Source organism: Eurosta solidaginis, chromosome 3 (assembly GCF_040869045.1).
Source record: "Eurosta solidaginis isolate ZX-2024a chromosome 3, ASM4086904v1, whole genome shotgun sequence".
Taxonomy (NCBI): Eukaryota; Metazoa; Arthropoda; class Insecta; order Diptera; family Tephritidae; genus Eurosta; species Eurosta solidaginis.
Genome location: NC_090321.1, coordinates 232,861,284 through 232,874,798, shown reverse-complemented (window position 1 = coordinate 232,874,798; position 13,515 = coordinate 232,861,284). Strand labels below are relative to the sequence as shown.

The following is a 13,515-nucleotide window of genomic DNA, read 5'->3' as shown; positions in this document are numbered from 1 at the left end:
GATTTTCCCTTATTTGACAAAGGATGAAGGAAAATCGTTCCAAAAAACGCCACCCTTGGTCTAAATTTGGTCAATATTTCCCAAACGTATGTGATATGGAATTAAAAACCACTGATAAACCATCAACGAAACCAACGCAGCTAAGCTCTCAGCTGAGTATGTAATGTCCGGTTACACCCGAACTTAGCCTTCCTTACTTGTTTTCTTTTAAATCCCAAGATCCTTGAAATTGGCGTATAAGAGAGACATGAAAAATAAAACTAAAATCAACAACTAATGAAATATTACAGCCATATCACACTTGACATAACTAGATACAAGCAACACTCATTAGGGTTTGCCAAAATAATTACGACATATATTTTTTTTGAATTTAGTGCTAAATATGATCAGCGTATTCATTTCACAAAATATTGTTGAAACCCCTAGTTATCATGTTATTTAAATGGCAAAACTTCAAATTCTGTTGGACACCTCTTAAAATTAAAATCAAGAGCTCCGCCTCTGACACAGTTTTTGTTTGGACATATTCTCTCATATTTTCGGGTGCGAGCGAAAAAAAATCATATTTTTTTGGCACCTAGTACACTCATATATTGCATGTTCATCATAGTATTACTTAGATATTCTCCCTTATCGCCCACCTCACAATCCCCGTTGATTGTTTTGCCTTTCACCGTTCTTGTCAGACGTACGCTACGCTCACAATGTACTTGAACGGCAAGGCCGTGGTGGTGAAAAGTCATTCACTGTGTTCTGTTTTTTTTTTTTCTTTTTTTTTTTCTTTTATGACATGTTTTAAAAAAATGTCCAGTATATGCGAATATGTACTATACGTCGGCATAAGTATATGAACTCAAAGTTGTCATTTCGTCAAACAATCAATCAACCAAACAAGGCAAAAGAACGGGTGGTCTGGCGGAAAATGTCCAACAAGGTTGGAAAGTTTTGCACTGAAGCGTTTTGTCGCCGGTGTTTTGTTTATGACTAAACACAGACAAAATAAAAAAAATAGAACCTATTCAAATAACAATTTAACAAAATACCAAAATACGAGAATTAAAATTTTCACTAAATGCGTACATGCATACATACATATATATTTTAAACCTATGATGCTTACATATAGATACACTAGCCTATATCCGCCGCTCAATTCGTACGGAGAAAATGCTGCATAAAGTTATTGCGATATGCCCTGATATGATCCTGAAAAGAGTATCGAGACAGTCCAGAAATAACCTTGAAACAGTCCCGAAAAGATACCGAAATGATAGCGCACACAATTGCGAAATAGTCCGACAACTATACATAACGCATGATAACTCGCTGTCTCAAAGCTCGGTTGAGATTGAATATCGGTTGAACATCCTTTTTCCTAGATATAAAAGGAGCATTCAAAAATATATGCCCAGATGCATTTAACAACGCCCAAAAGAATCTGAATATAAATAGGTCCCTGTGGGACTGATCGATCAACTACTCAAGGAAGTGAAGTACTTTTTTTACTGGAAAAAGTTGATATAGCACGCTAAAAGGGGCTTACATCAGGGTGGCGTTTTGTCCTCGCTTCTATGGAACTAAAATGCAAAATCGCTCAAACTTTATGCGACCTGATGCAGATAGAGGTTTCACAATGGGCCTCCCGATGCGGACTTACTTCCCCTCAATTCCAATAAAGTTGAACGTTAAAAAATACCACCGTTTTACTTACCAAAACATAATGCCAAATTCCTAGGCGTAGTTCTGGGCAAAAAACTAACCTGGAAGGATAATGTTATTCAACGCCAAAAGAATACATATTTTGCATCATATACATGTGATGGAGCCATTGGCAAAATATTTGGACTTACCTCCAATATATGCAGATGCATTTATACAGCGATAATCCAACCCATACTACTGTATGGGTTAGTCGTATGATGGCCAGCCTTGAGCAAGGCGTCAAACATAAACTTTTTGGGTAAAGTCCACAGATCTAGTATGATCAGCATAGGTGCTGTTCTTAGAAGAATGTCGCGCGAAGCTCTTCAGATCATTCTTGACATCGTACCCTTAGATCTAGCTGGCTCCCGGTACGGCAACGTCAGCCCTACGTTTAAGAGAGTTGTCCAATTGGAAAACTAAAACCAAAGTTGGCAAAAGCTACTATGGTTAACATTCCCAGCAGGGATGACTGGGTGGAGTCGGATAGGTGCCTTGCTGGATTACGGAAGCATTTCCAAATATACCGACAGGTCTAAGCTGAACGCCAGAGCGGGAGAAGGAGGAGTATTTTCAAAGGATCTAGGGGTCTAAAAAAATGCTGGGGCGATTTAGGTCCATCTTCTCTTCCAATTTTCGGCCTGCTCTTTTTTATTTTCCCAACAAATTGGCGGGACGGGACCTATATGCCGACTCCGAACGTCATCTGCAAGGCAGATTAATTTTCACTGAGAAGCTTTTCATGGCAAAATTAGCTCAGAGTGTTTAAGAAAATTTTGCTAATTGAAAAAACTCGTTTCTATATTTTGATATTACTTTACCCGGGATCTGAACACAGGATCCTCGTTGTGGTATGCGGAGCACGCTATCACCACACCACGACGGTCGCCAACAGAATTATTAACTTTTATAGAAGCCGCAGTTAGGATAGGAACACAAAATATCCACAACGAAATCTTTATTTTCAGCGACAGCCAGGGGGTTATCAAATCTCTTGGATCTCACTTCAATTCTGAACTAACACTAAACGGTCACCGATATCATCAAAAGATGGCCCAACAGAACCGAGTGCACTTATGTTCCTTGCCACATGAATGTTATTGCTAAAAGGTCAATTCTTCAGTCAAGCCGACGAAAGATGGTTACAAACACTGCTTTGTCGGACATCTAAGCAAACCCGGCCAAAATGGGATCCTAAAAAATCCAGTCACGTTATAAAATCACCACACTTTAAGGAGTAATAACTGGGCACTGCCTTTTAGGTAGGCATTCAGAAACGTTAGGAGGCCAATATCGTCGTTGCTGCAGGTATCACAACAGTCCTAATTGTCACTGGCCTATGTGTGCCCTCGTGCAACCACTTAAACCTAACCTAACCTAAGAAAAGACTCCAAACGACGCTTTTCAGAAGTTGTCTGGCCTCTAATTTAATAAAAAGCTGTTGCATAGTTTTAATTCATCTTTAGATATCTTACAATAAGCTATTATTATTTATCTCATTCACTTATTCATATATTTACTTCGATTTCTCTTTCTAGGTTGCGATAAAAATTATTGATAAGACATGCCTTAATCGGGAATACCTAACCAAAACATTCCGTGAGATTTCCATATTAAAATCTCTGCGTCACCCGCACATAACTCGCCTCTATGAGGTCATGCAATCAAAAACGATGATCTATCTCGTTACCGAGTACGCGGCGAACGGTGAGATATTCGATCTGCTGGCAGAAAATGGTCCCATGAAAGAACTCGAAGCGGCGCGTCTATTTACACAGTTGGTCTTAGCGGTTCAGTATTGTCATTCGATGGGCGTGGTGCATCGTGATCTCAAAGCCGAAAATGTCCTGCTCGATAAGGATATGAATATAAAGGTATTTATGTTTTGTATTTCTTTATAGTATGCGTTAGATCTATTTAAAATTTGTTTTTTTTTTTAATGATAAAAAGCTTGCTGATTTCGGCTTCAGCAATCGCTTCGAAGACGGCAGCCCGCTTACAACGTGGTGCGGTTCACCACCATATGCAGCGCCTGAAGTATTTCAGGGACTTGAATATGATGGACCCAAAGCGGATATCTGGAGCTTAGGAGTTGTGCTGTATGCGTTGGTGTGTGGTGCGCTACCTTTCAATGGTGATACGCTGCTGGAGTTGAAAGGACGTGTGGTGACTGGCAAATTTCGAATACCATACTTTATGTCTCGAGGTAAACTATAACTGAATAAATACATAAATACGATTGCGCTTATTCGCTAGCAAAACTCCAAGTTTTAATGTACAACAATTTTCTTTACAGATTGTGAACATTTGTTACGTAATATGCTTGTAGTTGAACCAGATCGCCGTTACACGCTGAGACAAATTATAAAACATCGTTGGCTAAGCGATTGGACAGCGGATATAAATGATTGTAATAATGCAGATAATTGTACCGCCACATGTACACCACTACATTCCGATGGCATTCCACTTGCGAGAAGCGATAGCAGTACCAGCTGTAATACACAACAACAAACACCAACAACTATTGCCAATCTAGATTCAGAGATAATGAGAAATATGTTGGAATTGCCCGAATTGACTGCCGATATGATTGCCGAATCGGTTCATAATCATCGCTTTGATAATATATATGCCATTTATAATTTGCTTGCCGATAAATTACAACAAAAACGACGAGAGCAACATAGAATGTTGCATCAAGCAACAAGGTAAGATTTTGCATGCAAATACGATAGGGTGTCTCAATTTAAATATGCCATTTTTTTGATATTGTAACGAATTTAGGGAAACTCCGCTTATTTTAACCTTCTGCAAACGTTTGAATCGCTCAATTGTCGAATAAATAACTCCAATATTCAGTAATGCAAAATGGTTTTTATTAGATTACTTTGGGAGTAGTACAATTATACTTCACTTCGAAACTGATAGCGTGTTTAAATCAAACTGAGTAGTCATGTCTTAGCTTGCGCTGCTTTTATACTCTCGGTTTCCTCGTTCACGCATTTCTCCCAAGGTCTAATAATTTCGTGAACTTCATGCTTGGTTACCATCCATATATGTATATGTAAGCACCACTTCGGCTGATGACTACATGCGCTTGTATGTATGAGCGTAAATGATGATTGATTTGCTTGCGTACACAAGAGTGGCAGCTTGCTTTATTGTTGTTGTGCCTTCATTTAGCAACAGCTTAGTGATGTTAGTATCACTCAGTGATGTTAATATTCGTCACAATCCCGTTTCCAGCAGATTTGGATTCAAAATTCTTAGAAGAAAGTCTGAAGTCAATTCCAAAACCTAACTACTTGGGTCCTCATAAAAATTCCGCGGTATCCATATTTCCAACCCCTTTAAAGCAATCCAAAGTTATGGCCTCTGCTCTATGATCCTGCTAGATTGATCATAACTTACCCAATGGCGATTGTTCGAAAGTCGCTGAGCTGAAATACCTTTGAGCGATTCCAGATCTGGCATTGGGTTCTGATGCGCTCGTGAAGAAGGGTTTACTGGGGACTTAGTTTTTCTTCGATGGTGTCAGGCGGCTATAATAGGGTTAAGCTCTACCACCTCAGGGTCAATAGCAGTCACGAATTGACCTTCTTCTTTTCTTGTAGCAGTCCTTTGCCCCATCCAATAGGTGCAACAAACTGTCATTGATATCCCCTTTAGGTAGGATGTCCAATAATTCCGACACTTGAAGACATTGTTAATGATAGTGCCAAGTTATTAATTTTATCGCATATCTCATCAATGGGAGGGGCAGGACCTGTTTTCATTATCGGGCAGTCATGAGCGTGGTAAAATATGATTACTTTTTGGACTGGAACGGGGAGCTCCGATATGTAAAAATTAAGCAAAAGTGGGGATAGAAAACCACCCTGCGGCACCTCTTGTTTAATTATTTTTAGTTTTGATGCTGAACCTGCCCGCTCTCCGATGCTCACCAACCACACACACAGATAATTTGCAGTCTATCTTTTGAGACTAAGAGGAAGGGTTGACCCTTCCAAGTTTTGCAGTAATGTGCTGTGATTGACTGTGTCAAGGGCTTTTGATAAGTCAACCCATACGAGTACCGCTCTATGGTTGGGCCTTGGTTCAATCCGCAATTTGTTTGTGTGTTGATTTATTTTTGACGCCAAGCGCTTGGCGGAGGGTGATGAGGTGACGACGAGGCATAAATATCTCGGTCGGAAGGTATTCGACTCTGGAGGGGAAATATCCGCCTTATCGTAACGCCGTAGGCGTTAGAGAACGTTTTACCAAAACTATGCCACAGGCTGTGCTGGTCGGCACTCAAGTCAGTACTTTACTGCAAACCTCAAGGCTGGTTGCGCGTACCTATGATAAAGGACCGAGAAACACACGTTCGACTCTAAATAAAGCTCCTTGTAGGGGCTCTCACTGGAAACTGTTTTATAGTCACGTCAGAAGAACAAAATTCCCGCAGATATAAATTAGTTGCAGTTAATAAAAGCCCAAAGTCGTCGGTGGCTAGATCATATTATGTGAATGTATTATAACTTTCCGCCTCGTAAGGTATTATTATCGGCACACACCGATATCATTCTGAGATAAGGGCAGTCCGTATTCCATTGAAAAAACAGGTTGAGAGGGACCTGGCTTATTTGGTACTTCTTTTCTCTCACAACGAGCTTGTTTGTTACTTAAATCAACAAATGTGCGATATTCTCCTGCGGCATTCTCCTTTGAATTTTTCTTACAAATTAGCGGTACGGTACCTACTAGTTTTGTGCTGACTGCGAACCACATCTACAAGGTAGATGAGTTTTCACTGTGAGCTTTTCATGGCAGAAATACACTCGGAGTGCTTGCCAAATCACTGCCTACGGGCGACCCCGCTTAGAAAAATGTTTTTGTATTTGAAAAACCTTGTTTCTAAAATGTTGATATTGCTTTACCCATGGCACCAAAGGTAAGTCGGTAGACACCGCATTGCATAGGGTGGTAATTAGCATAGATAAATCCCTGGAATATAAGGAGTATGCTCTAGGAGTCTTCTTGGACATTGCCGGGGCTTTCAATAATGTTTCTAAATAGGCGATTATAGATGATCTTAATTACATTAAAGTACATCCCGCCTTAATGCATGTTAAATTGCAGAAAGATTACATCACAATGGGGATTGTACGAGGCCACGAAATCAGTGGACAGGGGCAAGCCGCAGGGAGGGGTGCTATCACCTCTGCTGGGGACGCTGGTCATCAACCAACTGCTCAGGCGATTCGATGAGGGACCCGTCAAACTAACGGCTTACGCAGATGACGTTGCAATTGTCATAAGGGGAAAGTGCCTTCCAACGATTAGTTCTTTGATGGATCGGGCGCTTCGGGATATTCATACCTGGGCATCTAATGTCGGGTTGAAAGTCACTGTTAGTCACAATTAGACGGGGTATGCAGACTATCGATGCTTATCGTTACGGGAGCCCTGAAAACAACCCCGACGGTTGCACTGTATGCCATTCTGCACATTCCACCTGTAGACCTGGTAGCAAAGAACATAGCATTAACAACTGCAACCAGGCTCGGTGCCTTGGGGCAGATTGAGCGCCGACCATATGGCCATAGTAGTATAGCGTCATCAATTATAAGACGAACAGACTACCTGATTACCCATATGCGCTTCGAGGGAGATCTTAAGGCCACAATAGAGATGGACGTTTGGCGCAAGAGTGCGCAAATGGCGGACGAGGCGATACATTTGTACACAGATGCTTCCAAAATAGTGGAAGGAGTAGGGTCTGCGGTATACTGTGCTGATCTGGAAATAAGCAGGTCCTACAGGCTGCCGGATTACTGTAGCGTTTTCCAAGCGGAAATAGTAGCCGTAACCAAAGCAGTAGAAACCCTGGAAGAAAATAGCCCAAGCTGCAATCGTGTCAACTTTCATATTGACAGTCAAGCAGCAATTAAGGCAATAATCTCGCATAGCACAGCATCTAAATACGTGTTAGAGTGTAAGCAGGGTTTCAGTTTGGTCGTTAAAACAAACTTCTGGTAACACTACGGACTCAATCAGTCTATGTGGGGTCCTCATGAATCGGCCAGTTCAACCTAACCTTACCTAACCTGCCCATGGCGTGAAGCCAGGATATTCGGTGTGGTGGGTGAAGCACGCTAACATCGCACCAGGCGGCTGCCCGTTACTTAGTCTATTCAAGGGTTTTTATCAAATACGTTTAGCTTATCCTGTTTTGAAATAGGCTTAAGTAGGACGACCTCGGAATTTCGATGCAATACTTCATCTGGAGCCAGTAAAACTCGGATCCATTTTTGGCAAATGTGAAATTACCATTTTAGAAATTTTCTATTGTTCCTGTTTAGGCCCAGTTTACTTCGTTCCAGCTAGTTTGTTATGATATTCTGGAACACTTCAATGAATGCTAACGTTTTGCTTTCAGATTACGAAAGACAAGCATAACCACTGGTGTAGTCGACCGTTCAGATCGCGTACCCCAGGAGGCGGCACGTTTAAGTCCACTTACAAATACAAATAATCTACAAAGTAGTTTAGGCTTTCAGTGGACGGATGCTTCAGTGGATTTAGAGAAATTTGGAGAATTTGAATTGGAATGTTTAGCGCGACCAAATGAGGTACATATATATATATAAAAATTTCTTATTTGTATATACAAGTTCTGTCATGTTTTCGCCTAATCTTCCAGCCACAAAATCAAACTCAAAGCCATCTGTGTGGCAATGCCCACAGCAATAGCGGAAATACGCGACGTCACACTGTCGGTCCGGGCGATGTGGCGCACGAACAAGCGCTTGCCAATCCGAATGTGCCGCCAATTAATTTCAAAACCACACCCGAGCAAAAAGACGAAGCTGGTACTTATTTGCCAATGAACCTGCCAATGTTACAAAATCAACCACTGCACAATTTAACTATAAAGGACCAACATCTTTTGAAGCCACCAATGGTGATGGGTGCAAGTAAGATATTTCTGCTTTAAATTGCATTTGCATTTATCTTAAAGTAAACCTTTTCTCATTTTTTATCAGGTTCATTTGGACGTCGCGCATCCGATGGCGGTGCCAATTTACACATTTACTATCCTTCGTCTGTGAATAATATGCAACAAGTTGCCGTTCAAGCGCAACAAATTGATGCCAATGCCTATTATATCAATCCAAATGTGGCAAATTCTGTCGGTTTAAATAGCGCGCCAACAGATCGGCTGATGGGTCAAAGTATAGGTGAACAAGCTCAATTGCAACGTTTGAGTGTCGGTGATGCAGTCAGTGAGGAGAACAATGAGGAGATTCAGAAGTAAGTATAAAACTCCTTAGACAAATGTTCTTGAATTTGGAACTATGAAAATTTCAACAATGAGCCGATTACACCCGCGGAATAGATATTTGAGGTTATATGAGCGATAGACGTTACACTTCGCTGGAAGGACTTTTTAGAATTACAATAACCAGAGGGTTAGGGGGTCAGAATATACCCGCGGTAGGTATGCCTGTCGTAAGAGGCGACTAAAATACCACATTCAATGGGCTGTGTAGCGCAGCCCTTCAGGTTGCCAGCGCAATATATAGCTTCTCCAAACCCAATTGTCAACCTCACCTATCGAGCGAATCCTGTTTCACTAACAGACGAGGCTCTGGCGACCCCAAGCTCGTCATGGAACTTGGGGGTGGGGAGGCAGGCCTGGCCTCAAGGTTTAATGTGGCCATATAAATCGTTCCCGAGATGGTCGGGCTAGCACCTTAATGGTGTTGTATTACCGGAGTGTACCGGATCCGTATCCGGCAAAGGACCATCACATCAATAACACTCGCCAAAGCCTTCGGGGAGTAACCTTATCGCTACAACAACAACAACAACATGAGGAGGAAGAGAAGACGATTCATCACTTTATCTGGCAATGTTAAGGTTTGCAAACAAGAAGAATCTGATTACTGGGTGCGTGGTTTTTCGACTGACTGGCATCTTACGCTTCTACTTAAGTTCATCAGAGAAAGCAAGTGATTCGTTGAGGATGAATGTACCGCCACCCAACACTCTCTGAGGACACTCACAATGAAAAAAAGTTCTCCGAGCGGAAGTATTGCGGTCATGTTAAAATTCCGGTTGAATTCCTTATCCAATTTTTCAAACTCCTCAATGTTAAAGACTTCATTCACTGCTGGCAATGGTTACAGCTAACGTGGCTCCAATCTTCAAAAACTTGAAAACGTGTGGAAAAAATTCTTCATTACAAAGATTTAATGCGTCGATGAATGTCTTTGGGCGACCTTCTGCTCCAACCCAACGTTGTCTCCATAGTAGGACTTCATTTTTCAGCATAGATACCGCTGTTCCAGTAAGTACTGCCCACTGATCCATTATTATTTCGACAGTTTCAGAAACGTTTTCACCTACTTTTCTGACCAATTTATCGGAAATGACATTTTCAATAATGGACAATGTGTTTTTATGATTGATGAATCTATTAGACACTGAAGATATGAAGTGATCGATGAAAGGGATAAATATTAATTCGCGAAAATATTCTTCTGCTGAGCTGTTTTCGTAGTTTTCTCAATTTTTTTGACGACTCACAATCTTAGGAACTGCAATCTTCTCTCCGATAGATTCAGCTAATTCTTTATCATCAAGAAACATTTCTTGTTGACCTTTGACTTAGTCTTTTCCCTCATTTCTTTCAACAAAACAGCCAGATCATCAGCCGCTGAAACTGCTGCAGAATTATCAACACTTTTTCCTTGAAGGTAAGAGGTTAATGGTTGAGCCAAAGAAAAAGTATCGGTAATAACAACCATCGCCACAATGAATCCTCCAGTCTTCAAAATGTGTAGATAACTGAAAGCATTTCTAGAACTTTTAGCGTTTCCACAGCAATGAATTTTTTCTAAACTGAAATAAATGGGAGCAAACATTTCTTTGAAGAAGATCACAGCATCTTTCGACGGCATCCTTGAGAATAGCTTCGCGTTTTGCTGAAGGTCTGAAGAAAGAAATTATCTGCTTTATGGACCCAAGACCGTTTCTTAGGAGAGAAATGGAGCATGATTCACCAACCGCCAAATTCAAGGAATGGCTTGCGCAATGTACATAAAGTGCAGACGGATACTTCTCAATCACTGCAGCAGCACAACCATTCCATTTTCCACTCATTGCAGCTGCACCGTCATATCCTTGAGAAACCAAAAACTCCACGTTGATCTTCGGTTTCTTTGAAATGTTTATCAATGACGAAGCAAGTCCTCTATGAGTGCAATCTCCGATCGGGATGAACTGTAGAAAATCTTCTCTCAAAATTATACCATCTGCAGTTTTTGCAGTATAACGGAAACATGGTGAGTATTGTTCCACGCCACTAATGTCGGTTGTCCCATCTGGGAGTATAGTGCAGCATTCGCTTGCGTTGATTTTTGCAACAATCTTTTCAAGAATTATATGCCCGCAAATTTCGATGAGTCCACTCTGAATCTGTGGACTCGTGTAAGGTGTGACGAAATTTTTCAATGTTGCAGTTTGAAGTAAATGTTGCTTCAATGTTTGGTCACCAGCATTCATCCGAAATCTTAATAAAGATCTGAAGTTACCATCATTATGGGGAGGAGTCTCGAGGGATATAGGACCAGATTCACGATGTCCTCTTGAAGCTATTTCTTGCCTGCCGATGAAAATTATTATTTCGACGATGGAGCGAAAGATTCGTCGATTCCGTTCAAATTGAAATGTATATTAAATAATTTTTTTACGAAACTACTAATATTTCGGAAGTGATTTTGTCCCCAACACCCCTCCCCCTCCCTCCCTCTCCCCTCGCCGCCCCGTTATTACGCCACTGCCTTCTTTCCCGCCACACATATGCAAATGTTGTGGCCAAAAAGGTGTTTTTGTTCACAAAAAGTAGATGAAAATATTTTGCTATGCAACAAACTAACTTTTATCAACTCACTTTCAGATACATACAAATTCGTGGCAAAAGACACACGGTCAGCTGCACGGAGGATCTGTCCATACAGCATCATCCCGGCGAGACATGTCCTGTATGCGGTATCTATGAACCGCCAACTGTGACCCAAATGCCAACTATATTATCGCAACAGCCAGGTGTTGCCGGCGCAACAGGTGGCGGGGGCATGCGCACCCGACGTTCCGGTCTGCTAACAGTTACAGAACGACCGCCAGGTGAGATCTTTTAATCCGCTCAAATTTTTTTGGTCATTCTTAGTTTACGTAACAGAAATGTTTATGTAAGTTACTGCTGTTTACTGTTTTAATAACACTAAATGTATGTATATTTAATGTCTGTTGCGTATGCGCAGGTGGGCTTTCTTCATGTATTAACATAAAAATTTTGCATTTCATTATATTTTATTAATTACTAATTTTTGTTTTAACAATAAGTTCAGTTTATTACTATTTATTTAATAATATTTTTGTGTTATTTAATTTTAGTAATATTTTCTTTTTCATTCTCTTTTCGTTTTATATACTACATATTTGGTTTTTGCTTGGATGTAATATAAATTGTGTAATAAACTAAAAAACAAAAAAACAACAACGTAACGTGCCTACTGTTCTGCTGCTATATCCTGCCTGCTGCTTTACCATACCCCTACCCTCCTTCCACAAACCTAATCATCCTTTCCGCCATCACATTTGATGTGCTGCGCTATTTGTGCGTTACAGTTATAAGTCCTGAGCTTGTGCGTGAGGTAGAAGCGCGTATGAATCGAAATTATTTGCCACCCGCTTTGAAAATGCACCAACAGCAGCAGCAGCAACAGCTTCAACAGTACAACGCAACACACAATCCTACACTCAGTCAATCCCCTCCCACAGGCTCTTTTATTCCCTATCACGCACCAACAAACTCAAATAGTTCACCCACACAAACGTTGGGCAATGCATCCATGACGGTACAAGGCCCGTCATGTACGCCAGGAAGTAGTAGGCGTGTGCATTTTAAATCCACCAATAAGCTACCAACCGTACAAGAAGTTGGTAAGTTTTTTAAGTTGTTTATAATTTATTTACGTATGTACATATATATTTATTTATTGTTAAAAGTTGTATTTCAAATTTGTTTGCTTTACTTATTTGTGATTTTTACATTTTTATTATTGTTAAGATTATTATTATTACTATTATTAATTACATGCAATTCGTGCAATATGTGTTGTGCAACGAATTATATAAACTGAAAATGCAACCATGCCTCAACAGAATTCCTCTCAATCCTCTCAATACGTTCAATTGCACTCTTGATTTTTCGTGGTATTTTGCTATTTTTATGCCAATATTTTGACGCGTGTTACTAAAAAAGCAAAGCTCTTCAGATTATTCTTGACATCCTACCCTTAGATCTTACTTGTTTCTGAGCAGCGACTGCATCAGTTATGCGTTCAAGAGAGATCGAATTGGATGTCCATGACTTAGTAGTCTTTATCAGGTTCTCAAAATGGTTCGAAGAGGAAAGTATGTGTTTTTGTGGTATCACAACGGGCCTTGCTGCCATTAGCCTCTATGTGTCCTCTGGCCGCCACTTCAACCTAACCTAACCTACTTATGCCTGCTATAGCTCCACAATACTGTGCTCTGGTAGTATTGGATTGAATATAAACAGTCCGTGCATCTAACAAGACATGGCGAATCCTCCTACCGCAATTTATGCGAATAAAAAGGACCAGAAGCTCACATGGTTCTAAATACGCGTTCAGAAAAAAAGTCATCCGATAAGTGGGCCGGTCGATTAATTTCCAAATCTAGAACCTATTGTTAAATTAAGTAATTGCGTATGTATTAGTTCCAAAATTT

The 13,515-nt window shown here is 40.6% G+C and overlaps 1 protein-coding gene across 3 annotated transcripts in view; it reads left to right on the top strand.

The window, feature by feature from the left end:
* Sik3 (Salt-inducible kinase 3) overlaps positions 1-13,515 on the top strand; it is a 215,810-nt gene that overhangs the window by 103,517 nt on the left and 98,778 nt on the right. For 2 of the 3 annotated variants that reach the window (XM_067775575.1, XM_067775572.1), the window contains exons 3-10: positions 3,243-3,578; positions 3,655-3,910; positions 4,001-4,415; positions 8,132-8,324; positions 8,396-8,669; positions 8,739-9,006; positions 11,657-11,883; positions 12,388-12,702. In XM_067775575.1, coding sequence (XP_067631676.1) covers positions 3,243-3,578; positions 3,655-3,910; positions 4,001-4,415; positions 8,132-8,324; positions 8,396-8,669; positions 8,739-9,006; positions 11,657-11,883; positions 12,388-12,702 — 2,284 coding nt within the window. The remainder of the gene's footprint in view (positions 1-3,242; positions 3,579-3,654; positions 3,911-4,000; positions 4,416-8,131; positions 8,325-8,395; positions 8,670-8,738; positions 9,007-11,656; positions 11,884-12,387; positions 12,703-13,515) is intronic. The other variant, XM_067775574.1, reaches the window with a different exon arrangement.